This window comes from Rhinolophus hipposideros (genome assembly GCF_964194185.1).
Source record: "Rhinolophus hipposideros genome assembly, chromosome: 17".
Lineage (NCBI taxonomy): Eukaryota > Metazoa > Chordata > Mammalia > Chiroptera > Rhinolophidae > Rhinolophus > Rhinolophus hipposideros.
The window spans coordinates 13,488,424-13,508,285 of record NC_138063.1 but is presented as its reverse complement, the minus strand read 5'-3'; the positions used below and the strand labels follow the sequence as shown (position 1 = coordinate 13,508,285).

General features: G+C 43.8%; 1 protein-coding gene across 3 annotated transcripts in view; it reads left to right on the top strand.

Moving 5' to 3' along the window:
- Window positions 1–19,862, top strand: part of NEDD4L (NEDD4 like E3 ubiquitin protein ligase) — a 315,839-nt gene that overhangs the window by 89,930 nt on the left and 206,047 nt on the right. For all 3 annotated transcript variants that reach the window (XM_081079103.1, XM_081079104.1, XM_081079105.1), the window contains exon 2: window positions 12,675–12,748. In XM_081079103.1, the coding sequence (XP_080935229.1) occupies window positions 12,675–12,748 (74 nt within the window). The remainder of the gene's footprint in view (window positions 1–12,674; window positions 12,749–19,862) is intronic.

The window sequence follows — 19,862 nt, the reverse complement described above, 5'->3', positions numbered from 1 at the left end:
TCAGCTGTCGATTGTGGCTCCTTTTCTAAATGCTCACAAAATGTTTAGTAATTCACTCCAAAACTTTGCCTTGGATTGATGTCATTCACTCAGTTAACCACCCCCCCCCCCAAAAAAAACAAAAACAAAAACATGTGGGTATCCTGCTCTTTGCTAGAATCTAGGAAAACGGTGCTGAGCAAGCTAAGAGATCGTTTTGTGGCTCTCTGGCCTTCTTGTCGCCCTCCCCATAATTTGCTGTCTAGTTTCGTCTTTGGGTGTGAGAGCTAATTTAAAAAGCAGTGGCAACAAAAGGTGAGCGAAGTATAGGGTAGTGTGGGAGCTTATTGTAGGAGGACTTCACTAGTCTGGGGGCCCGGGAAAGACATTTTCAGAAAACATGGTGTTTAAGCTGACCCCTAAAGGACAACTAGGTGATCTGAGCAAAAATATAGCGAATGGGTGGTACTGATAGAGGGAAAACACTGCGGTAAGAGCAGTCAGTATAATTTATATTATTTTTTCATAACTTCTTTTCTGTCGGAGTTGGGGCTTCTGTGATGTTGGTAATTCCTCTCAGGTGCCCGGCAGGTTTTCTTAGCCATTGCGGGATGTTATTTGGTAGAACGAGGTATAGAGTCTGGATGTCCTTGGTGCCATCGCAGTTCCGTGTTATGGGGCCTTGGTTCTCCTCGTCATCTTCCAGTATAGGCTTACATACTCTAAGGTCATCATTAAGCATTAGTGCAGGAGGCTTCTTTCTAACTGTAGCCCAGCAGTGGATTATTTTACAAGGTCTTCATACCTATCCAGGAATTAGAAATACTTACCTTCTGAGGATTAAGCCAGTCATGAATAAGGTATTTGTGGGAGCAAACCAAGAAATGATCTGTAACTGTGAGGCTGAAGAGTTTGGGAACATCCACAGTGTCAGTGCAGGTAGCTTGGGTGTGATGTCCAGGAGGCAGGTTTGGAATTGGAGGCAGGTTTGGAATCTGTGGGATTCCACAGGGAACACCTGTCAGTTGTGTTGCACACTCAGGACAGAGCATGGAAATAGAAGAGAGACGGGCAGTCTGGAGCACAGGAAGTGGAAGCAAAGGAAGGTTTCTGTTTGGTACCATTCTTTGAACTTGGGAAGCAGTGGTAGGTAGGAGTCTTTCTGCCGTGGAGATCAGCACAGCATGTGATGGAGTAATCAGACTAAGCTCTTGTTGTGCGCACGTGCTCACCACGCAACCTTCCAACTGATTGTAACTTGCAGGTGTCCAACTGGCTTACAGAGTAAAGGTACCAGTCCGTGGTCCTTCAGAGCCCTGCAACATGCCATTTTCTCATTGTAAAATCTAAAACTTGACACCGGAATGATTTACTAGCTTTTTTCATGTGTATCTTTTCCAAGACGCTGGAGCCCGTGGCACACTGACATGAGCCACACTTCTGATCCTCCTTGACCCTGATCTGGGACACACCCCGCGAATGTCTTCCTTGGTGCCCTTGGCAGTCTCTGCCTCCTGAAACCCAGACCTCTTCCAGTTCCTTCTAGTCAAGCTATGCATTCCACCCAGAAACCCAGACTTGACTTCATTGCGAGAGGTCAGAGTTCTGAGTGCCATGAAAAATATAGAATTTAGATCTGGAACTAGGACTTTTGGCTTTCAACAAAGTGCCATTGTTTACTATGATCATTTTTAGAACTATAAACACAAGATAATTCTTGTCTTAGGGCTCTGGTGGGAATTTAAAAATGTTTCCTGTCTTATGAGTAGAGGTTTGGAACAAAAGGACCATTGATAAATGGATTCTTTGAAGACCTTTTACATGGAGTTTTACCAACTCTTCTGGTAAAAAGAGAATTTTTAATTAGTGGAAGAGAGTGGCTATGTCCTTTAAGCTGGAACTCTTGCCAGCTCATTCATTTCATGGACACCATTCATTGGCACCTTTCTCTCCCCTCCCCATAATCACTGAATTAACTGTGGATTCTTGGCATTTGAAGATATAACATTTCTAATTGAGAGCCACTCTGAAAATCGACCTGCAGGTGGAGAAATCTGCATTCTTGTGTGTTAGATGGGAGGCCCCTCGCGACGCGCCTGTCCCTTAGCATGTCACTGACCCTAGTTACTACCCACTGCTAACCCCTCAACCTACCACCAACCCCGAAGCCCATGTGCTCCCCCATCTCTTCTTCAGGGGTGTATTTTCCAGGTGAAATGATGTGAAATAGAAATATCTGCAAAGAACTTGGGATGACCACTTGGATTGCCATGGCTCTTTTCTATTCAACAGTCAGCAACAAAGACATGTAATGTTGTCACTGAAAGAAAGAAATGTAATACTAGCACTTTTAAGGCATGGGTCAAAACAATACCTATTTAGTTGTAAGGGTAGAGGGGAGGGTATGAGAGAACCCTGCCTGATTCAGTGCCAGCTGTGCGGAATGGGCACAGAAGCCCTCACAAGTCATCTATAACTTCTTGGAACTGCCACCAAATGATGCATAACAAAACCAATTTTACCATAGGCTAACTGATACAAACAAGCGTTAAGTTCCTAGGGCGTCTCATCAATGTTACAAGGAAACAAAACAGCATTATTTGAGGACCTGTTGTATTAGAAGTGACAGAAATCTTATGGGTGCTCTGATGTGATTCTGTTGGAATTTATTTAATGTTCAGCAACCTTGCCTTTCTGGAGCAAGTGGATGCGGTTGCAGCTGGTCTGCCCGATATCATGGTCAGAAGGCCTTCCTCCCGTTGTCTTCACTTCGCGCTTGGGCCTGGTCTGTCTTCACAGGGCTCCTTCTAAAGGTGTAATTTTCTAGATGGTTGGCCACTCCTATTCGTCAGCCGTTCTCAGTTTTCTGAGTTTAGTTCCCTTTTCTTACCAGCCCTTTCCCTCTAAATATTTCCCAATAATATCAGTAATTCTCTCAAAGGGACCAAGAAAGAACCCCTGTTGAGATTTTACCTCTCTTACCTCCTGAATACTTTGTCTGTGACGACTGTGCAAGATTTAGCCACCTCGTTATGCTCTTGACCTATACTGGACTTAGCAAAAACTCCCAAATCTTTGTCACACTCTATGAAAGTCACCATCGCCGCTGTGCCTTTATTTGTATAACGGGTTTTAAAATGTCACAATGCAGGAAGACTGTACTATACAGTATTTGCTTTGATAGACTTTACAGCTATTAATTTATGGATACTTAATTTGCATGAAAGTCTTTAATATTTCAGAGGAAATCTTGACCCTAGAACATGTGATTATAGTAAAACCCGTCTCAGTGCCAGATAGCTGAATTCCATAGTTTAACTCTTCTACGTTTAATTGTGTTAAAAGTAGGAGTTTCAGCCTCCATCCCTTCTTTCCTATCTTCCTTTTACAAGAGATTATTCAAATCCTGTTGCATTTTTGCATGCCTTTTGAGCAGTACTGTCCAATGGAACTGTGTGTGAATATGGAAATATTCTCTGTCTACACTGACCGATACAGTAGCCACTAGGCATATGTGGCTATTGAACACTGAACTTGTGACTAATGTTACCAAGGAACTGACTTTTAATTTTAATTGATTTTAATTAAATAGCCTCAGGTAGTTAGTGGCTACCATATTAGACAGTGCAGCCATAGAGTTCAGTTGACAAAATGAGACTGACTTACAATGAAAAAAAGACTACAGTGATTTATTATTTAAGTGCCAGAATAAATGGTCAGTCTGCAGGACGGGCCAGAGGAAGGCGCCAAGCCTCCCACACTGGGTGTCCATTTCTGATCTCTGTCCTGGACTGAGCTCTGGTTTCTGGCTTCTAACTGCCTCTTTGACCTCTCTGCCTGCACACTGGGAAGATAACCTCAGCTCAAGAAGCCCAAGTTCTTTTATTTCCCTTAGCCACAAACCCACTCTTTTTCCTTTATTTTCTATCATTTAATAGCATCAGCCCCCACTAACACTGAAACTGGACACTTGAGTTGATGTCTTCTCCTCTTGCCTTGCAGGGCAGAGCCAGTCTGTCACCAAGCCATGCTGTCCGCCTCAGGAATAGCTGTGGAACCCGTCCCGTGTCCTCCATCTGCCAGACCGAGTGGCAGCCGGCATTAGTGCCCCTACCCTCCTCTCTCTGGACTTGCCTCCCCTTTAGTCTGCTCTCTGCTCCTGTCATTAGTGAGCATGTCACTCACCTGCCTAAACGTGTTTGCCCTGCACAGCACAGAGGATGAAGCCAGATCCAGGCACCTCTTCCTGTTTCCCACCTCCCTGCATACTGTCTGCCCATTTCGAGGCACGCTCATGCTTCTTTTGTCTGAAAGGTTGTTCCTCCCTTTTCCTCATTCTTCAAGGCCTGGCTCAAATGTCTACTCATCTGGGGCTTTCCCCAACTTTCTGGCCTATTTCCCTGTCCCCACCCCTCGCAGGTACATTAATTTCTTCCTCCTCCGAGTTGCCGCACAATACCATCCGTTGCTGTTATTCACTTAACTATGTCATCTTGTAATTGTGCGTGTGTGTGTGTATGTTCTCCTGATGCACAGAAAGTAAATTCCTGTGGGCGTGAGTTCTGGCTTATTGATTCCTTATTCCTTGTACTGCTTTCAGCACAGAGTAAGCGCTTTTGGTTGAATAACTAACTCGCGGACCTGAGCACACCACTGGGGGTGAAGAGGTGCTGTGTGGGAAAGGTCAGGGGAGAAGGGAATTGTGTCACCGTGAAGAGCACAGGTAGTTCGGGAGTAAAGCAGGTTGTGATGAGCCTTCGGTGCCAGGAGGATGAGTTTCAGTTTGATCCATCGGTCCATGGGGAGGTCTCACTGGAGCAATAGAGAAGAGACATCTGGACTAAGGAGGTGGCAGGTGACTTAGGACGAAGCCAAGCTGCCACACATGACTAGTGACTACATAGAGTGGGCACGTGATAGGTGCTCAGTAGCTCCTGGAAGAAGGGACACTTAAGGTTCTACTAGTTGGTGGTGGACCACCTTGCTATGAGTGATACCATGAATGAGGCTGTGGAACAAAGAAGGGATGCATTAGAGGGGTTTTAAAGGGAAATGTAAGTTTCACAGCTACTCTCTAATGTTATCGTCATTTCTGGAATTATGAAAAGATTTCATACTTAAGGTCATGTATCCTAAATTTTTTGGAGTTGTCTCAGTTTCAAATATTGACTGTACTTATGGGGCATCAGGTGCCAAACTTCTTAAAAAGAACACAGTTGTTGCACTTATGTTGAGCAAGTCGTCAAGTTCTGTTAATTCTCCCTTAAAGATGCTATGCCTTTTTACACGATAGACAACACAGGCCATAGTCTTTGACTAACTGGTGTCTTTTCCATGTATTAAAACATTGTTTCTAATACACGGGAAAATCTCAGTTTAGCAAAGAGAGACATTAGACTCCAATTATTGCACTGGATTCTCCATGGGCATTAGTTATCCACTGCTGTAAATAAATTATTCCCAAACTTAGCTTAAAACAATAAACATTTATTACCTCACAGTTTTATGAGGTTGCCATCAAGATGCCAGCCAGGGCTGCCATCCCTGGAAGGCTTAATGGGATGGAGGACCCACTTCCAAGATGGTTCACTCACATGGCTGTTGGCAGGAGGCTTCAATTTCTCACCACGTTGATCTTTCCTCTCATAGGGCGTCTTGAGTGTCCTCGTAACATGGCAGCTGCTGGCTTTCCCCAGAGAGAGTGATATGAGAGAGAGGGAGGGAGGGAGGGAGGGAGGGAGGGAGAGAGAGAGAGAGAGAGAGAGAGAGAGAGAGAGAGAGAGAGAGAGAGAAGGAAGCTTCAATGCCTTTTATTACCTAATCTGCAAAGTCACACACTGTCACTTCCTCAGCCTTCTGTATATTAGAAGAGGTCACTAAGTCCCAGGTGAGGGAGGAAAATTAAGTCCCACCTCTTGAAGAGAGAACTACCAAGAATTTGTAGACATATTTTAAAACCACACAATTTATGAAAGTTAGTCACCTTGAGCATTACAATTACGATTGTATTCCAGAAGGTCATCATTTAATTCTTCCCATTTCTTAACTTTTCCATTTGGTATAATAATAGCCCTGATCTAGTAAAGGTTGAGAAATGTAGGGTCTGCAGAATCCTATGTTTCTGCAGTTTTTTCCGGTACTAATATCCTTCAGACTTCCACTTGTTTAGAATAATACATGTTGGGCTGACTATGGTGAACAGCTACAGTGGATGGTTCTGAGTTGGGCTGTTTGCCGTGATCAGTCTTACGTCATGAATTTGTGCTGAACGTGTTTTCCGTCTTGTACCTTTGTTGTCACCACATACACCTTATGTCTCTATTCCGCTCCTGTATTATATTTTAGGTATGTGTAGATCTAATCTCCACAGTTGATTGTAAGCCCCAGAGGGGCAGAGGAGGCTGCATCTTGTTCAGTTTTGTATGCCTCCTGTCTCCTAGCACAATGCCTTGAGCATAATAGTCACCAGTATGTTGTTGTTGAATGTGTAATTAGCAGATCAAAGTGGAGAACTGAGTGAAAGAGATAAAAGTCAGGAGGGATGGCAGCAGTGTAAGGTCAAGGAACTGATGGAGTGAAGAGGGGAAAAGGTTTAGAGGGTAGGAATTAGGGTGAAAGAGGTGAAGAGGACAGGACACAGGATGTAACAAGAATTGGAGATGACTAGAATGTGGGAGGGTAGGACTCTGTAGGAGATTTAAAACAAATGTATGAAACAGGATTTTGTCTTGTAGTTGGAGTAAGAGAAGGTGAACGTGGGAAGACCAATGATATTTACTGTGTAGCAGGCACACTGTGAACACTTTCTATATATGTTCACTTACTTGTGTTTTTTGTTTGTTTGTTTGCTTTTAAGCAACTGAAGTTAATTGACGTATATATAACTTAGATATTTCCGTGGTACAAAAAATAGTGATCATCTCTTTGAATCCAGGGAATGTGGACTGCAAGCCTGCGAGTGTTAAAGGTAATAGCTAGGGGTATAGCCATCGTGTAGAATGTGGAAGGTAAATACATACATTGATTTCAGGGAGAAGGATCGAGGTGTGCAGGACTCAGGACTTCCTTGTCCACATGAACAGCTGGTACATGTGACACCCTGGGGTCAGAGTGGATCCTTGTGGAGACAGAACACTATTTTCCAACCCAGATACCACCATTTTGTGATGGAGGTCAGCTGCCATTGTGAAAAACAGAGGATCAAATATACAAAGTTACCTAGACCAGGCAGATTCATAAGGGAAAAGGTAAATTATAGTGTCTTGTTTTGAGTTGGACCTTGAGATGTGTTTTACTGTAGGAACAAGTTTGATAGAGTATATACTAGGCTTTGTGGGTGGGGATGGGAATCTGGTAACCACTTAGACACAGTTTATATGAGCAGGCTACTGCATGGCACACAACTGTCTTACAAATGAGCCTCCACAATACCCCTGTTTATAAGTTGGGACTTCTTTTATGCCACTAATTTATGGCTTGGACACCTTATCGTGGTTTATGTCTTGATGAAGAATTAGAAAATTAAGTGAAAAACACATGTCACATATGTCAAGTACATAGAATCATCTCTGTTAGACAATAACAATGCAAAACAACAGCTTAATAGTGACTGAAAGAGACACTGAAGGTCATGAGAATATCTGTGGTTATTCAGCCTCACCTCTTCCGTGCTTGTGCTTTCTCTGCATTGTACAGTCCATCTCTGAATAGTATTTTCATTGTCATAAGCCACCTTTGTTAAATATTTAATTCTATGGGAGTCATAACCAGGGAACAAAATGTCATGCATAGATTTTATGAAAGTAATAAAATGCTCCAGAAAGTAGAGTTGCTCAGCGTGGGGCCCATTGCATCTGACACATTGGTCCCACACCTGGTCATGTGTTTCCTTCCAGAGTGACAATGGCTGCTTATCTGTATGCAAGCTTGTTATTTGGAGGAAACAAAGATAAGAAGTTTTTGCTATACGTCTGAGCCCCATGTATAAAGAGTAACATTGTCTTTCCTGCTCCCTGCCCTTAACATCAGAGAGAAGTGAACTTCCTGTAACAAATGCTTGTAAATAGTAAGTACTCAATAAAAGCTTCTCTTCCTTTCATCTCCCAGCTGTTGCCTACATATTATACACGAGAACCGTTTTCATGTCTTCCAAATATACAGCTCTATACCTTTGTGAGTTGGCTGAAATATAACTTGTCAGTTTGTTTTTCTTACAACAAAAGGTTTATTCATTTCAGAAATAGGGAAGCTTGGATTTCTAAACATATGATTAAAATTTTTCTCTTTTTTTCGTATGTATGTTCTGAAGTTTCTACACAAGTTTAGTTTCCAAACAAAATTAATGTTTCAAAAAGAAAAAAGCAGATAAGCAAAAAGAAGTTATCCATTATCCAGAGGTAATTGCTATTAAAATCATTCTTTCTAGGTCTTTTCCTGTGCATATAATTGATATTTATTTTAAAAAATGAGATTATATTTATATGATAAGCTAACTTCTAATGAAACCTTCATTTTTCAGTGGGAATAAACAGTACAAGTCTATTTCTAGCTCAATGCCTGGGCAGGGTCAGTAGGTGACGGTGGAGGGGGCAGGTTGGGTAGGGGATGGTGCACTTTACTCTTTTCATGGAGTTTTTCCCTTCTTGGCTTCAGGATCTTCTCCATTGAGGAGGATGGGGCAGGGGGAGAATGGAGGATGGTGAGTGGGAGGGTCTCTGGGCCTGATCTGGAAAATTTGGACATCATTTCTGTCCACATTCCATTGGTCAGAACATAGTCATATGACCTAACTGCAAGGAATGCTGGGGAATGTAGTCTAGTTGGGGGGTCCACATGGAAAAGGGAAATAGCTTGTTGAACAACGTGCACATCTCTGACTCAATTGTGTAAATCATTTTGAAACTTTTTTTAACCAAATAATTTATTTCAAACATGTTTTTGTATGCTAGATCTGGTCACTTCTCCATTTCTATCCAACGCGAAACTCCACCGTCTCTTGTCAGATCCCTTTCTAATTAGTCCCCCTCCTCTGTTCTTGTTCCCTTGTAGTCCATTCCCCCACAACACCCAAAGTGGTCTTTTAAAAAGTGTAAGTCAAATTTTGTCATTCCCCTGCTTAAAACTTCCCAAAGGTGGTTGGAAGAATGCCCACCCTCTACTGGCTACGGCTGGCCTCTTGGGTGTCTGGCCTCACCGCACTAGGCTGGCTCTCCCTGGAACGCCTCCCAGGCTTGCTCTCCCCCACAGGTCTAGGGATTTACTGTCATCCTCCATGACTTCCCGGCCACCGCATCACACACTCTGTCTCCTTCAGGTTTTAGCTCAGATGTCTCCTTTCCAAAGAGGCTTTTCCTAACCACCAGTCATAAATATCCTCCTCGCTCCCTGTGCTTAGTTTATTTAACTGTTTTCTTACCGTCAAAGCACTTACCATCAGAAGTTACCCTGCTTGTTTGTTTGCATTATATATTTAGATTCTGTCTGTTTTCTAGACTGTGGATTCCTTGAGGCAGGAACTCCCTCTTGCTCACATTTCTACCCCCAGATAATGTGTCTGGCATGTGATGGTGGGACTTAGTAAACAACCTGTGGAATTAATGAAGGTCATTAAAGATCCTCACGTATTTTTAATGATAGTATTGTCGCCCATTGCACAGAATTGCTGTAAACATTTAGATACCTACTTCTGAGGGACTTGTAGATTTCTTTTGATTAAAAAAAGTGCTTGGGTGACATGACTAATCTTTAGCTAGTTTTTTGGATCATTTTGTTGTCATAGCTGTGCTTGTGTTCTTAGGATTGATTCCTAAATGAGAACTTGTTTGGTGAAAGGGTGTGTGTACAAAATGTTAAGTGCTCAATAAAGCACTTAAAATTATTACCATTATGTATTTCCAGTTGTCCTCCAGACTCTCCTGGTTTGTTTGCCCATGGAGTTGAGAGCCCTCAGAGAGCACGCTCGCAGTAGCACTAGAGGGTGGGCTGGGCTGGGTGGGGTGTTTTATCCGTGTTGCTGTAGCCCCAGGTCTTAGAACAGGTGCTCATACTTACTAAATGAATAAGCCAATTTCCATAAAAAATTTAGTTAGCCCTTTACTTACATTTATTTTTATTCATGTATTCATATGAATGTTCCCTCATTTAAAAATGTATGTCTTTGGAAAGTAGGCCTGTCCACCCAATGTAAGAACATTCACCCAACATTGATGTAAACCAAGCAGTGCTTAGAATGTTCCTTAGAATCCAGACAAGGTTGAGCTCTCTATCCAGTTTGTGGAACGTCCAAGACCCTGCCCAGGATTTGTGAGAATTCCAAGGGCTACGAGACAAAGAAATGGTTCCTTACCAGAATTCTTGTTGTCTGCTCTGTGACTTGCACCTATATCTTGGTTCCCATCTTAGACACTGTCCCTTCCGTATCTCCCCCACATCAGTCCCACGTGGAACTGGGATTGATGGAAACTTGGGGTGGAAACAGACCTGCTGCTGTACCTGAGTTGCTTATCAGAAGGAGTTACTGCTCAGCAGATCCTCCATCCTCCTTCTCAAAGGTCCTTTCACCTTCCTGCTGCCAGATCAAGCATCTTCTTTACCCAGCACCAAGGATTGGCCTGGAGATTTAACACTTCTCCTTTAGCAGTGTCCACCCTCCATGGGTGGTCCAGACTAGAGAGGCGGGCTCCCCCTTTACCCCCCCAGTGGTGTTTGGGAGAATTGTTGATTCGCAATATTTGTAATTAGGGCGATGGGAGAAGCAGGGAGACAGAAAAAAATATGTTCCCTGTCCTCCATTTCTTCTTCTGACTGATTCCTTATTCCTTCTCAAGTAGTTTTTAACCCCTTAGCCTGGCAGGCAAGAATTTCGTTTTATCCCATGGTTCTCTATTTGTATGCTGTGGGGACTAGTGGACCATAAACTCTTCCCAAGTATACTGTGAAGTCTACACAGGTGTGTTGCCAAATTGTGATCCATGTGTAAAAAGTACTTTTCACCGTGGCATTTCTTGAGCTGAGCAGGCCATAGCAGATGTCATGTGATTGATTGACAGTGGGGTACAGCCTGCTGTGAGAGACAGAACAGAGCCTTCGCCTAGATAACATCTGTGCTAAGAAAGAATCCTTGACAATTTCCACCCAGCACTTACAGGAACCAAAGGCAAAACATAGAACCCTGGAAACTTTGGTAACCACTTGGGGACACTGTTATGCATAGCGACTGTCCCTGACTTGTCTTAATCCTTTCGCAAAGGCTGCCAGACACATTAAATCCTGCCAGTCTTGAGTGCAGGCCTCACTTGAAAGGGATCATTAGCACACACAAGTTGAGAAACCTCTTCTTAAACATGCCCCACATGTTTGCATGTGGGCAGCCTTGTGTCACAGCTGGATGGTTGGAGGGATGGTTGAATGGATGAAAGAATCCTGGAAAGTAAACCATCTCAAGCATGGGTTCCAACTGCATGTATGCCTGCTTGATCTGTGTGGCTAATTGACAAAGTGTCAACATCCTGGTCTCTCCATGTTTAATCTCACTTGCCTTTATCTCCTTTGACATTATATGATGCATACAGTTATTTAGGTTTTCTTTTCTTCGCCTAGGTTTGACTAACCATATTGGCGAGATGAATTTTATATTACTTCTCTTTACTACTGAGTGCTTGTATCCCCAAGGACTCCATCCCTAGCTATTTTGTCTTCTTACCCATTGGGATAACTTTCTAATGTCCTCGGGTTATAACTACCAACTACCAACTGTACATGGATAACAAGACGTCTCTCCCATTTATCAGTTTAGTCATTTATTTTCTTCTACATGGTTGTTTCATAGGCTCCTTGAATTCAACTTAATCCTCTGTTTTAATTTACATTAACAGTTAGTGGCCCAAACCAACCTGGACTTCAGCCTACCATCACCCTGAAGCCATCTCATCTATCTTGAATGTCTTAGCCTTAAATACTTCTCCCACCCGTGCCCTTGGGTGTGGTGCCACCACGGGTCCTGTGCTGGTGGCCTGCTCATCACTCAGTAGACTACAAGCACATTCATGTCACATTTCAAGGCCTACCTCAGTGTCCGGCACATAGGAGCTGCTTAGAAAATACTGGAATGAATGAATAAATAAGCAGATAAATGAATGAATGATTTCTGAGATGGTATGGGATGATTTCCATTTAGGATGATCTTTTTACTGGAACTGAGGAATTGTGTTTGTCAGCACTGACATTTTGAAACTGTAACGTTGAAATATTTTACCACATGAACTTCCTTTCTATCTCAGGCCACACACACAAACACATAAACTTCAAAGGAGGAATTATTTATTAAATTTACGGGAACTTGTTGCATTTGGGCATTTATTTAAGTGGTGTCATATGTGAGTGTGAGTTGTTGGTACAACTGGGCAGTATTTCCTTTCAATGGCAGAACTAATTGATCTGCGTGATGATGTAGTTTGAATTAAACTTGTGTTCAGTTCATCTGGATTGCTGTAAATTTCTAGGGTCATAGGATTTTTGAGCCGAATGTAGCTTTTTGAACTTCAGTGTAAGGAAGAATGGCCTACACTTGAATTGGTTTGTTCTGTATCTCAGTCTGGCCGGAAGAGGAGTCCTTGACTTTGCATACTGGGTGAGAATGTGACCCACTGAAGGTCCGTTTTTTAAACTTGTTTTGTTTTTTCCCCCCCGTCCAACAGGGAGAGTCACGTATTCTGAGAGTGAAGGTTGTTTCTGGAATTGACCTCGCCAAAAAGGACATCTTTGGAGCCAGGTATGTTTGCTTTTTTTTTTTTTTCACAGTGGAAAAAAATACAGTTTGGTGATAAGTCTGTGCTCATTGTAACATATTCCTTAAAAAAAAAAAATCCTTAGCTTAGGGAAGCATAAAAGTGTCACTTTATTCTGAGGAGAAGATAGTCTTTGACATGTGTCATCTGAATTAAGAGATTTGGTAATATGGGTGCATTTGGTGATTTCTGTGGCTTTTACAGAGGTCTTAGAGGGAATCCAGCCTGATCTTTCTGGGTGTTTTCAACTTTTTTATTTTGGGGGTTGCACCCAATATTCAGAGAGTATTTTTAAATCAGCCCTTTAATTCCTGTTTACTCTCTGCAGTGCGTTCTGTTGCAGTGAGGTTGGACTGGTAGCAGTGAGGTTAGAGCCACTTCGAAGAGGATTTGAACCAGATTTTAAAGAACAAAGACCCTCTGAACTTTAGACATAGAGGAGACATTAGATGTTCTAGTCCAGTTTTCCTGTTTTGTGATTGACAAAGCTTAAGTCCAGAAAGGTTACTACTTGCCCAGTCGCATATGCCAATAGTACTAGAACAGTGATGAGAACAGGCCTCCTGTTTTCCTGCCCAGCGCCCCTGAATGTTCGATACACCATGGGGTTTAACCCTGAGGGCCGTGGTGGCTGCTGGGGAGAGTTACCTGCTGTTGGAGTCAGCTCATTACAACACTGGTCCATCCTGTGAGTCCCTTGTACTGTTGCCCATAGTGGCCTTCTGATTTCAGGGCCTCAGCCTGACACTGGAGACCCTTAGTGACGAGGCCCCCTTCTGTCTAGCTCATTTCATCTTCCCGCCCACCCAGAAGATTTTTCTGCCATTGGTAGGCAGACCTCTTTATTTTCTGTCCTGTCGTCATGCTCCATTTTCGTTTAGCCCATCAAAGAAATTTGGTTACTAAAATGGCATCTAGAGAAATGACCAAAAAATAAAATTCATGTAAGTGAAATATCAGTGAAATCTTTTTAAAAAATTCCTATACTGATGTGTGCTCCAAGTGTCTAATTGAGGGTTAGCTGTCTGAGTTGTGTGGCAGGAAACCTCACACCCAGGGGCTCTGACGTCAGCCTGAGCTGCTGGTGATGTGGGAGCGGGAGCAGGTCCCACCCGCAGGTTTTTCCTCTTTTGACCCTAAAGTTGCACTTTTTTATTTTTTGGGTGGTTTGCCATGTGCCTGTGCTAATACTCTGCTATTTCACTTGTCTGACTCGATGAGACATTTACTGGGATCAGAGGCGTCTTACTTTTTAGTGTCTTTGTCTTACTGCTTACCATTCATAGCACCAAGAACAAGACTGGGCAAATTGTTTTGTTTTGTTTTGTTTTGTTTTGTTTTGTTTTTAATTTTAGACATTTGCATGCTGAGTAGTAGGTTGTACTCTTATGTCAAAAATGCCTATTGCCTGCACTTACTCTTCGCAATGAATTTTAGAGTTTTGAAAGAAGGAGTTGGATTTGGAACATTTCTGTGATGTTTATTTTGATTGGTTTGGTTTCGTTTTATCCAAAACCCATCATAAAAAATGAAATGGAGCCAGATTGTATTTCTGCTCAGAAAATCGGAGGTTAAACTTGGTCAGGAAATTAGGGTCTCAATCTTAGAAGACAAATTGGAGTCTTGAATTTTTACTATTTATATGAAGAGAGGGTCATTTCTTCAGGACAGGGTAGAAAGGAAGTGTACATAATGCTTCAAGATGTTAATTAGAAAGATAAATAGTGTTGTGGCTGCATGGACCAGTGCCAGAAAATGAGTCAGAAGCCTTGACTCCTCGATCTGGCCTTCATTTTCTTAGTTGGCTAAACGCAACACCCACACACCCCCTGCCTGCCTTCCTCCTTCCCGCTCCACCTCTCTCAGAGGTCAGCTTTCTCTGAAGGGCCATAGTGCTTCAAGGACCCATCTGCCAATGCGTGCGCCTAAATAGAAGGATTAGGTGACGGTGGAGATTCATGCCATGTTGGCATTTCACTCTACAGTGGCACCATTTATTGCCTTATTGTCTTGCGTAATAACCAGCATTTTCCTCCCCATTCTCTTGGGCAAATCCTTGAAAACCACCTCTGTCACAGCATGTTAGTGTAAAACATGGAGGACCTCGTAACAGGCGTGCCGGAGTCGGGTGACTCTAGTCGCCTGGCAGCTTGCACGCATTTTTGAGGTAGCAGTTTATAATGAGTGCGGGAGGTTTGGTCATGTGTTCCCTGCTCTCCCCTGAAGTGACAGCCTTTTCGCTGCCCTTCAGAACCCCTTCACCCTCAGCTGTCACGGAATATTCCCTCCACCTCTGTCCTTCAGGCTCCCTTCCCAGAAAAAAGGGCTGAATAAGAACTGGAACTCTTGCTGTAGAAGGAGTCACGGAAGGAGAAGGAAGGACGGTTTTTTTGAGAGAGAGCGTCAGCAGCTTCAAAGTGGTAGAAATCATATAATATAGATGTGGTTGTGTTGAAAGACAGGAGTTATGGTCTCTGGGGCTTCCTCCCCTTTATCTCCAGGGGAGGTAGGTAGCCTGGGTCATTGGCCTGAGGTGGGGGAGGGTCAGGGTGATGGGGAGGAGAGGCAGGAGTGTGGGTCAAGGGATGGTGATGGCTGTGGGTGGGGGCGGGGAGCACCCCTTGTGTCTGCCCGCTGGCCTCCTTGCCCCTGGGAGGCCGCCTTGGGCTCCGGTTCAGAGGACTGGAATTTGTGGGGCCCTCATCTCTGGGCCGAGTTGGGGAGGGGGTTCACCCTTGAGAGGCCTGTACCTGAAATGCCCTTCTCCTGCTCTGCTGTCTCTGTCCCAATCCATCTCTGAACGTGTCAGATCACTTTCCAGCTTCCTTCCAGCAAAATCTAACTTCATTAAAAGAGGCTTTGTTGAAAGAAGATTTGACAATTGGGCTGTCACTCTCCTTGAACATTTGAGCAGTTGGTCTGTGTGGAAATGGCAGTCGCAGAGCAAGATGTTTTCATTTGGACCACGCTTTCAGGTCAAAGAAGGGCAGCCATATAATCTGTCACTAAACAGGGACACTTTTGTCTGGAATAAATACTAAATCAAATGGGATGTGAGGACATAGGATGTGAGTGGAGGCTGGTCACCCTGCATCAAAGACACGCAATCTCTATGATCTATGCTATAGAGAAAATGCTATGCGATTTTTTGTTGTTGTTTTTTTTTAAAGCTGAGCCTAAGAAAATCTGTTTTACCAAGTAGGCCCTGTGTAAAATGCCATCAGAAAGGCAGTAAAACCATGTTGAAACCGTGCGTCCATAGTGTGTGTACCCACTTCCGTTTTGGTTGTCTTCGTGAGGTAAAGCGTGCTGGAGGGGCTCACGGACACACTTTTCCTGGGAGCTTCCTCCTGCCCCTCCTGCCCCAGTGTTTGTGGATGGATTGTCACGTTTGCCTTCTGCGATGATGAACCAGCATCTCCACACATCCCATCCCCCCCCCCCCCGCCCGCTGCAGAGTGTTTCTGCAAAGGCACAGACCTTTGGGAGGCACACAGCTCCCCTGCGTGCAAGTTCCTTCAGTCTGCATTTGCCTGTGGAGTAGAGTCTCAGTCTCCTTTCCAGGTAGGATTGAAGTCCCTGTGGGACTCGGTAAGCCAAGCCCTCTGGTTCCATCCTCCCCTGCCCCCACGAAAATCTGGGCAACTCCAGCTTCTCCTTCTTTACCACTCAGCTAGTTGTCATCTCCTCTAGCACACAGGGCCACTCCCCAGGCCCCTGGCAGATCATGTCCTCTCTTTGGTATGCCCTGCCCCCTGGGAGTACCCCATGTAATGTAGCTCTGTCAGTAGAGCTGTTTCTTTCTCCCAAAGTAGATTTTTAGCTTCTGATGGCTAGGCTTCTATTTTATTTTTCATTCTCCAAGCCTAGCACGTAATAGATTCTCAAGAAATATTTACTGAAAGTGTGAGTAGACTGGGTCCTGATCTGCCACGTCTTTCCCTCTTCCCTTTTCCTCCAACTTCACTGAAAGCTCACCGTTCTCTACATGTGCCATGACATGTGCTGATTCTTGTCTTTGCTTCCGTTTCCCTTCGGTGTGGAATCTGCTGACATCCTTTCCTGCGCTACTCACTATCCCGCCAGAGCCAGTTCAGGTGACAGCACCTCATCTAAGCTCCCTTCCCCTCTTCCCCCATCAACCCCAGCCCAAGAGGACAAAACAACTCTTATCCCCGGGCTCAGAGGATAGCCCTGTCTTATTCCTCGATGTAAGCCCAGAGACCTTGGCACATGGCGATTGCCCAGTAAATTGATTCAAATTCAAAAAGTGGAATCTAATTATGGAATGTATGGCACCGGATTGCCAGCTGGAGGAAGGGCCACTTTTTCCTAATTCTCGTGGACGTGCCATTCGCTCATCGGGCTTCTCCCTCACCCCCACCTACTCTGCCATCCAGGGCAGGTGCTTTTTATAATTCTCAGAAAGACTGTGTGTAGACAGGTGGAGGAGACCTGCCTAGGACTCAGGTAATAGGTGGGTGTGGAAGAGAGATGGTTATGAGAAGCAAGTGCAAAGGCTGGTGCCAGAAGAATCTTGGGGTGCCAGTAGAATGGCATGTGTGTGTGCGGGGTTGCCCCTGGATACTGACGTCTGTGCAAAATTCCTTCAGCCCCGACAGAAGGAACAAACCCACTCTCTTGTGGTGGTGGGATCAGAACTTCTACTTGCCGGTGCTTGAGGCCGAGCTGGGGCTGCGATGGAAAGTCAAGACCCAGCACCAACCCCGTAGTGGTAGGGTCAGGAGAGAGCCAAGGGCGCGAGTCACAGGTGCAGGAGCACACAGGTGCCGCGGGGCAGCGTAGCGGTCATCCCGCACAGGAGAAGTGGACGCCAGTAGGTCAGGAAGCCGACCAGCAGTTACAGGCAGGGATCAGTGGGACAACTCTGCATTTACCAGCAGCCTTTTTGGCACTTTCTGGTGTGGCAGAAACGAGTCGTGGTGTTTGGTCACCGTGACGTGCTTGGAATAAGTGAGTCGTGCTGGTTTGCTTGCTTTTTAAAATTAGGAAATACATGTTTTTTCAATTACAGTTGACATACACGATATATTAGCTTCAGGTGTACACCAATGGTTAGACGTTTATATAACTTACAAAATGATCCCCCCGATAAGTCTAGTACCCACCTGGCACCGCCATAGTTATTACAATGTTATTGACTGTATTCCCTGTGCTGTACTTTACCTCCCCATGACTATTTTGTAACTGCCAATTTGTACTTCTTAATCCCTTCCCTGATTTTCGCCCAGCCGCCCAATCCCCCTTCTACCTGGCAACTGTGAATTTGTTCTCTGTATGTATGCGTTTGTTTGTTTTGTGTGTTCGTTTATTTTGTTTTTTAGATTCCACATGTAAGTGAAATCGTACGGCATTTGTCTTTCTCTGTCTGGCTTACTTCACTGAGCATAATATCCTCTAGGTCTATGCATGTTGCAAATGGCAAGATTTCATTCTTTTCTATGATTGAGTAATATTCCATTGTACGTATGTACCACAGTCTCTTGATTCAGTCATTTGTTGATGGACACTTAGGTGGCTTCCATAGCTTGGCTTTTGTGAATAGCAGTGAATACAGGGGTGCTTGTCTTTTTGGATTTCTTCAGATAAATACCCAGAAGTAGAATAGCTGGGTCACCACTTTAAGTATAAGTATAAGTAGAAGAGCTGGGTACCTCTATTTTTAATTATTTGAGAAGCTCCATGTGGTTTACCATAGAGTCATGCTTTCTTAAAATGGGGTGTAAGGAAAGAGGAGAGCGAGTCACAGTAGCTCATGTTTATTAAGTGTGTCCTATGTGCCAGGCATGGTTTGAACTCATTTGACTCTCCCAATAGTCTTATGCAGCAGGTAATGTTGTGCTCTCCATTTTGCAAATAAGGAAACTGAGACAAGAGAGATTAGATAAGTTGTAACGTCTATACTTTTAATAGGTTATAGAGCGGTGACTTGGGAGATTCCTAGGGTAACGTATTCACATACTGTTTTGTGTGTTTACAGGATAGCTGGCACAGTGCCGGGAACGTTACAGTGTCATCAGATTCTGCCCAAGCTTTATGAAGAGGGAATACTTATGTGCATTTTATAGGTGGCAGTGTTGAGGTTCAGAGGGATTGTCGTCAGGCCAAGAAGGAACAACTTTATAGTGAGTGCTGGGACCCAATGAGCGCAGATTTACCTGACATCTGTGCTAGGTTAATACTCTTCTTAAATGACAAAAGTTCCGCCATTGGATGGGTCATTGGACCAGATGACTGCGAAAGTCCTTCTATTAGTAAAACCTGAGATTTGACGACTAGGTATTCTTTAAGAGCAGATTTAAAGAACTGGCCGTTATATTTGATGGCAGCTGACCCAGGTCCTAGAATTGTGTTATCAAGTATGCGATTTAGAATAGGTGTACTGTGCTAAGTACGATCTTTAAGTTTTGGTTTTTTTTTAAACTTAGAATATCTTTTCAAGTTTCAAGCTGTATTCTTTTTCAGTCATGCTTGTATCTCAAGACATGTAACCTTTTGTCATAGGCTTAGGCAGTACACGGAATAGGCTCTTTCAATATAAGTTTTAGGTCTACCCTCCCCCTTTTCCCTCCTTACTGTAATTACAACCAAAGTCTTTTTTTGAGGTTACTTAGGATGTATTTGAGACTGTAAAGCTGCTCCTTCCCATTGAGCCATGCTGGCTAAGACAAACCACCTCTAGAATTTCATGCAGAAGGTTTCAGGGTACTCATTTCACAGTTGTTTCTTTATTTGGTATGTTTGGCTATTAGCATCAAATTATACCTGTTTTGGTTGCTATCGTGTTTTTCTTTTGGCAGCTGGTGATTGGAAATTTAAAACACACATGGACTCAAGGGCTTTGGAGGGATGTAACAACAGAATCCTTCTGTAGTAGACGAGTAAGTGCCCGAGACCAGTGAAGACTAATGTCACGTGATGGTGGCTCGGTGGCACAAGCTCACCGCTTTCCCCAGGATCTAGGTTTAGGTTGTTAACGTTTTGCTGCATTTGCTTCATCTGTTTGTTTTTTTCTTGCTGAAGTATTAAAATATGGATGAACAGACATCATACCATTTAGCCCTTAAATCCTTCAGC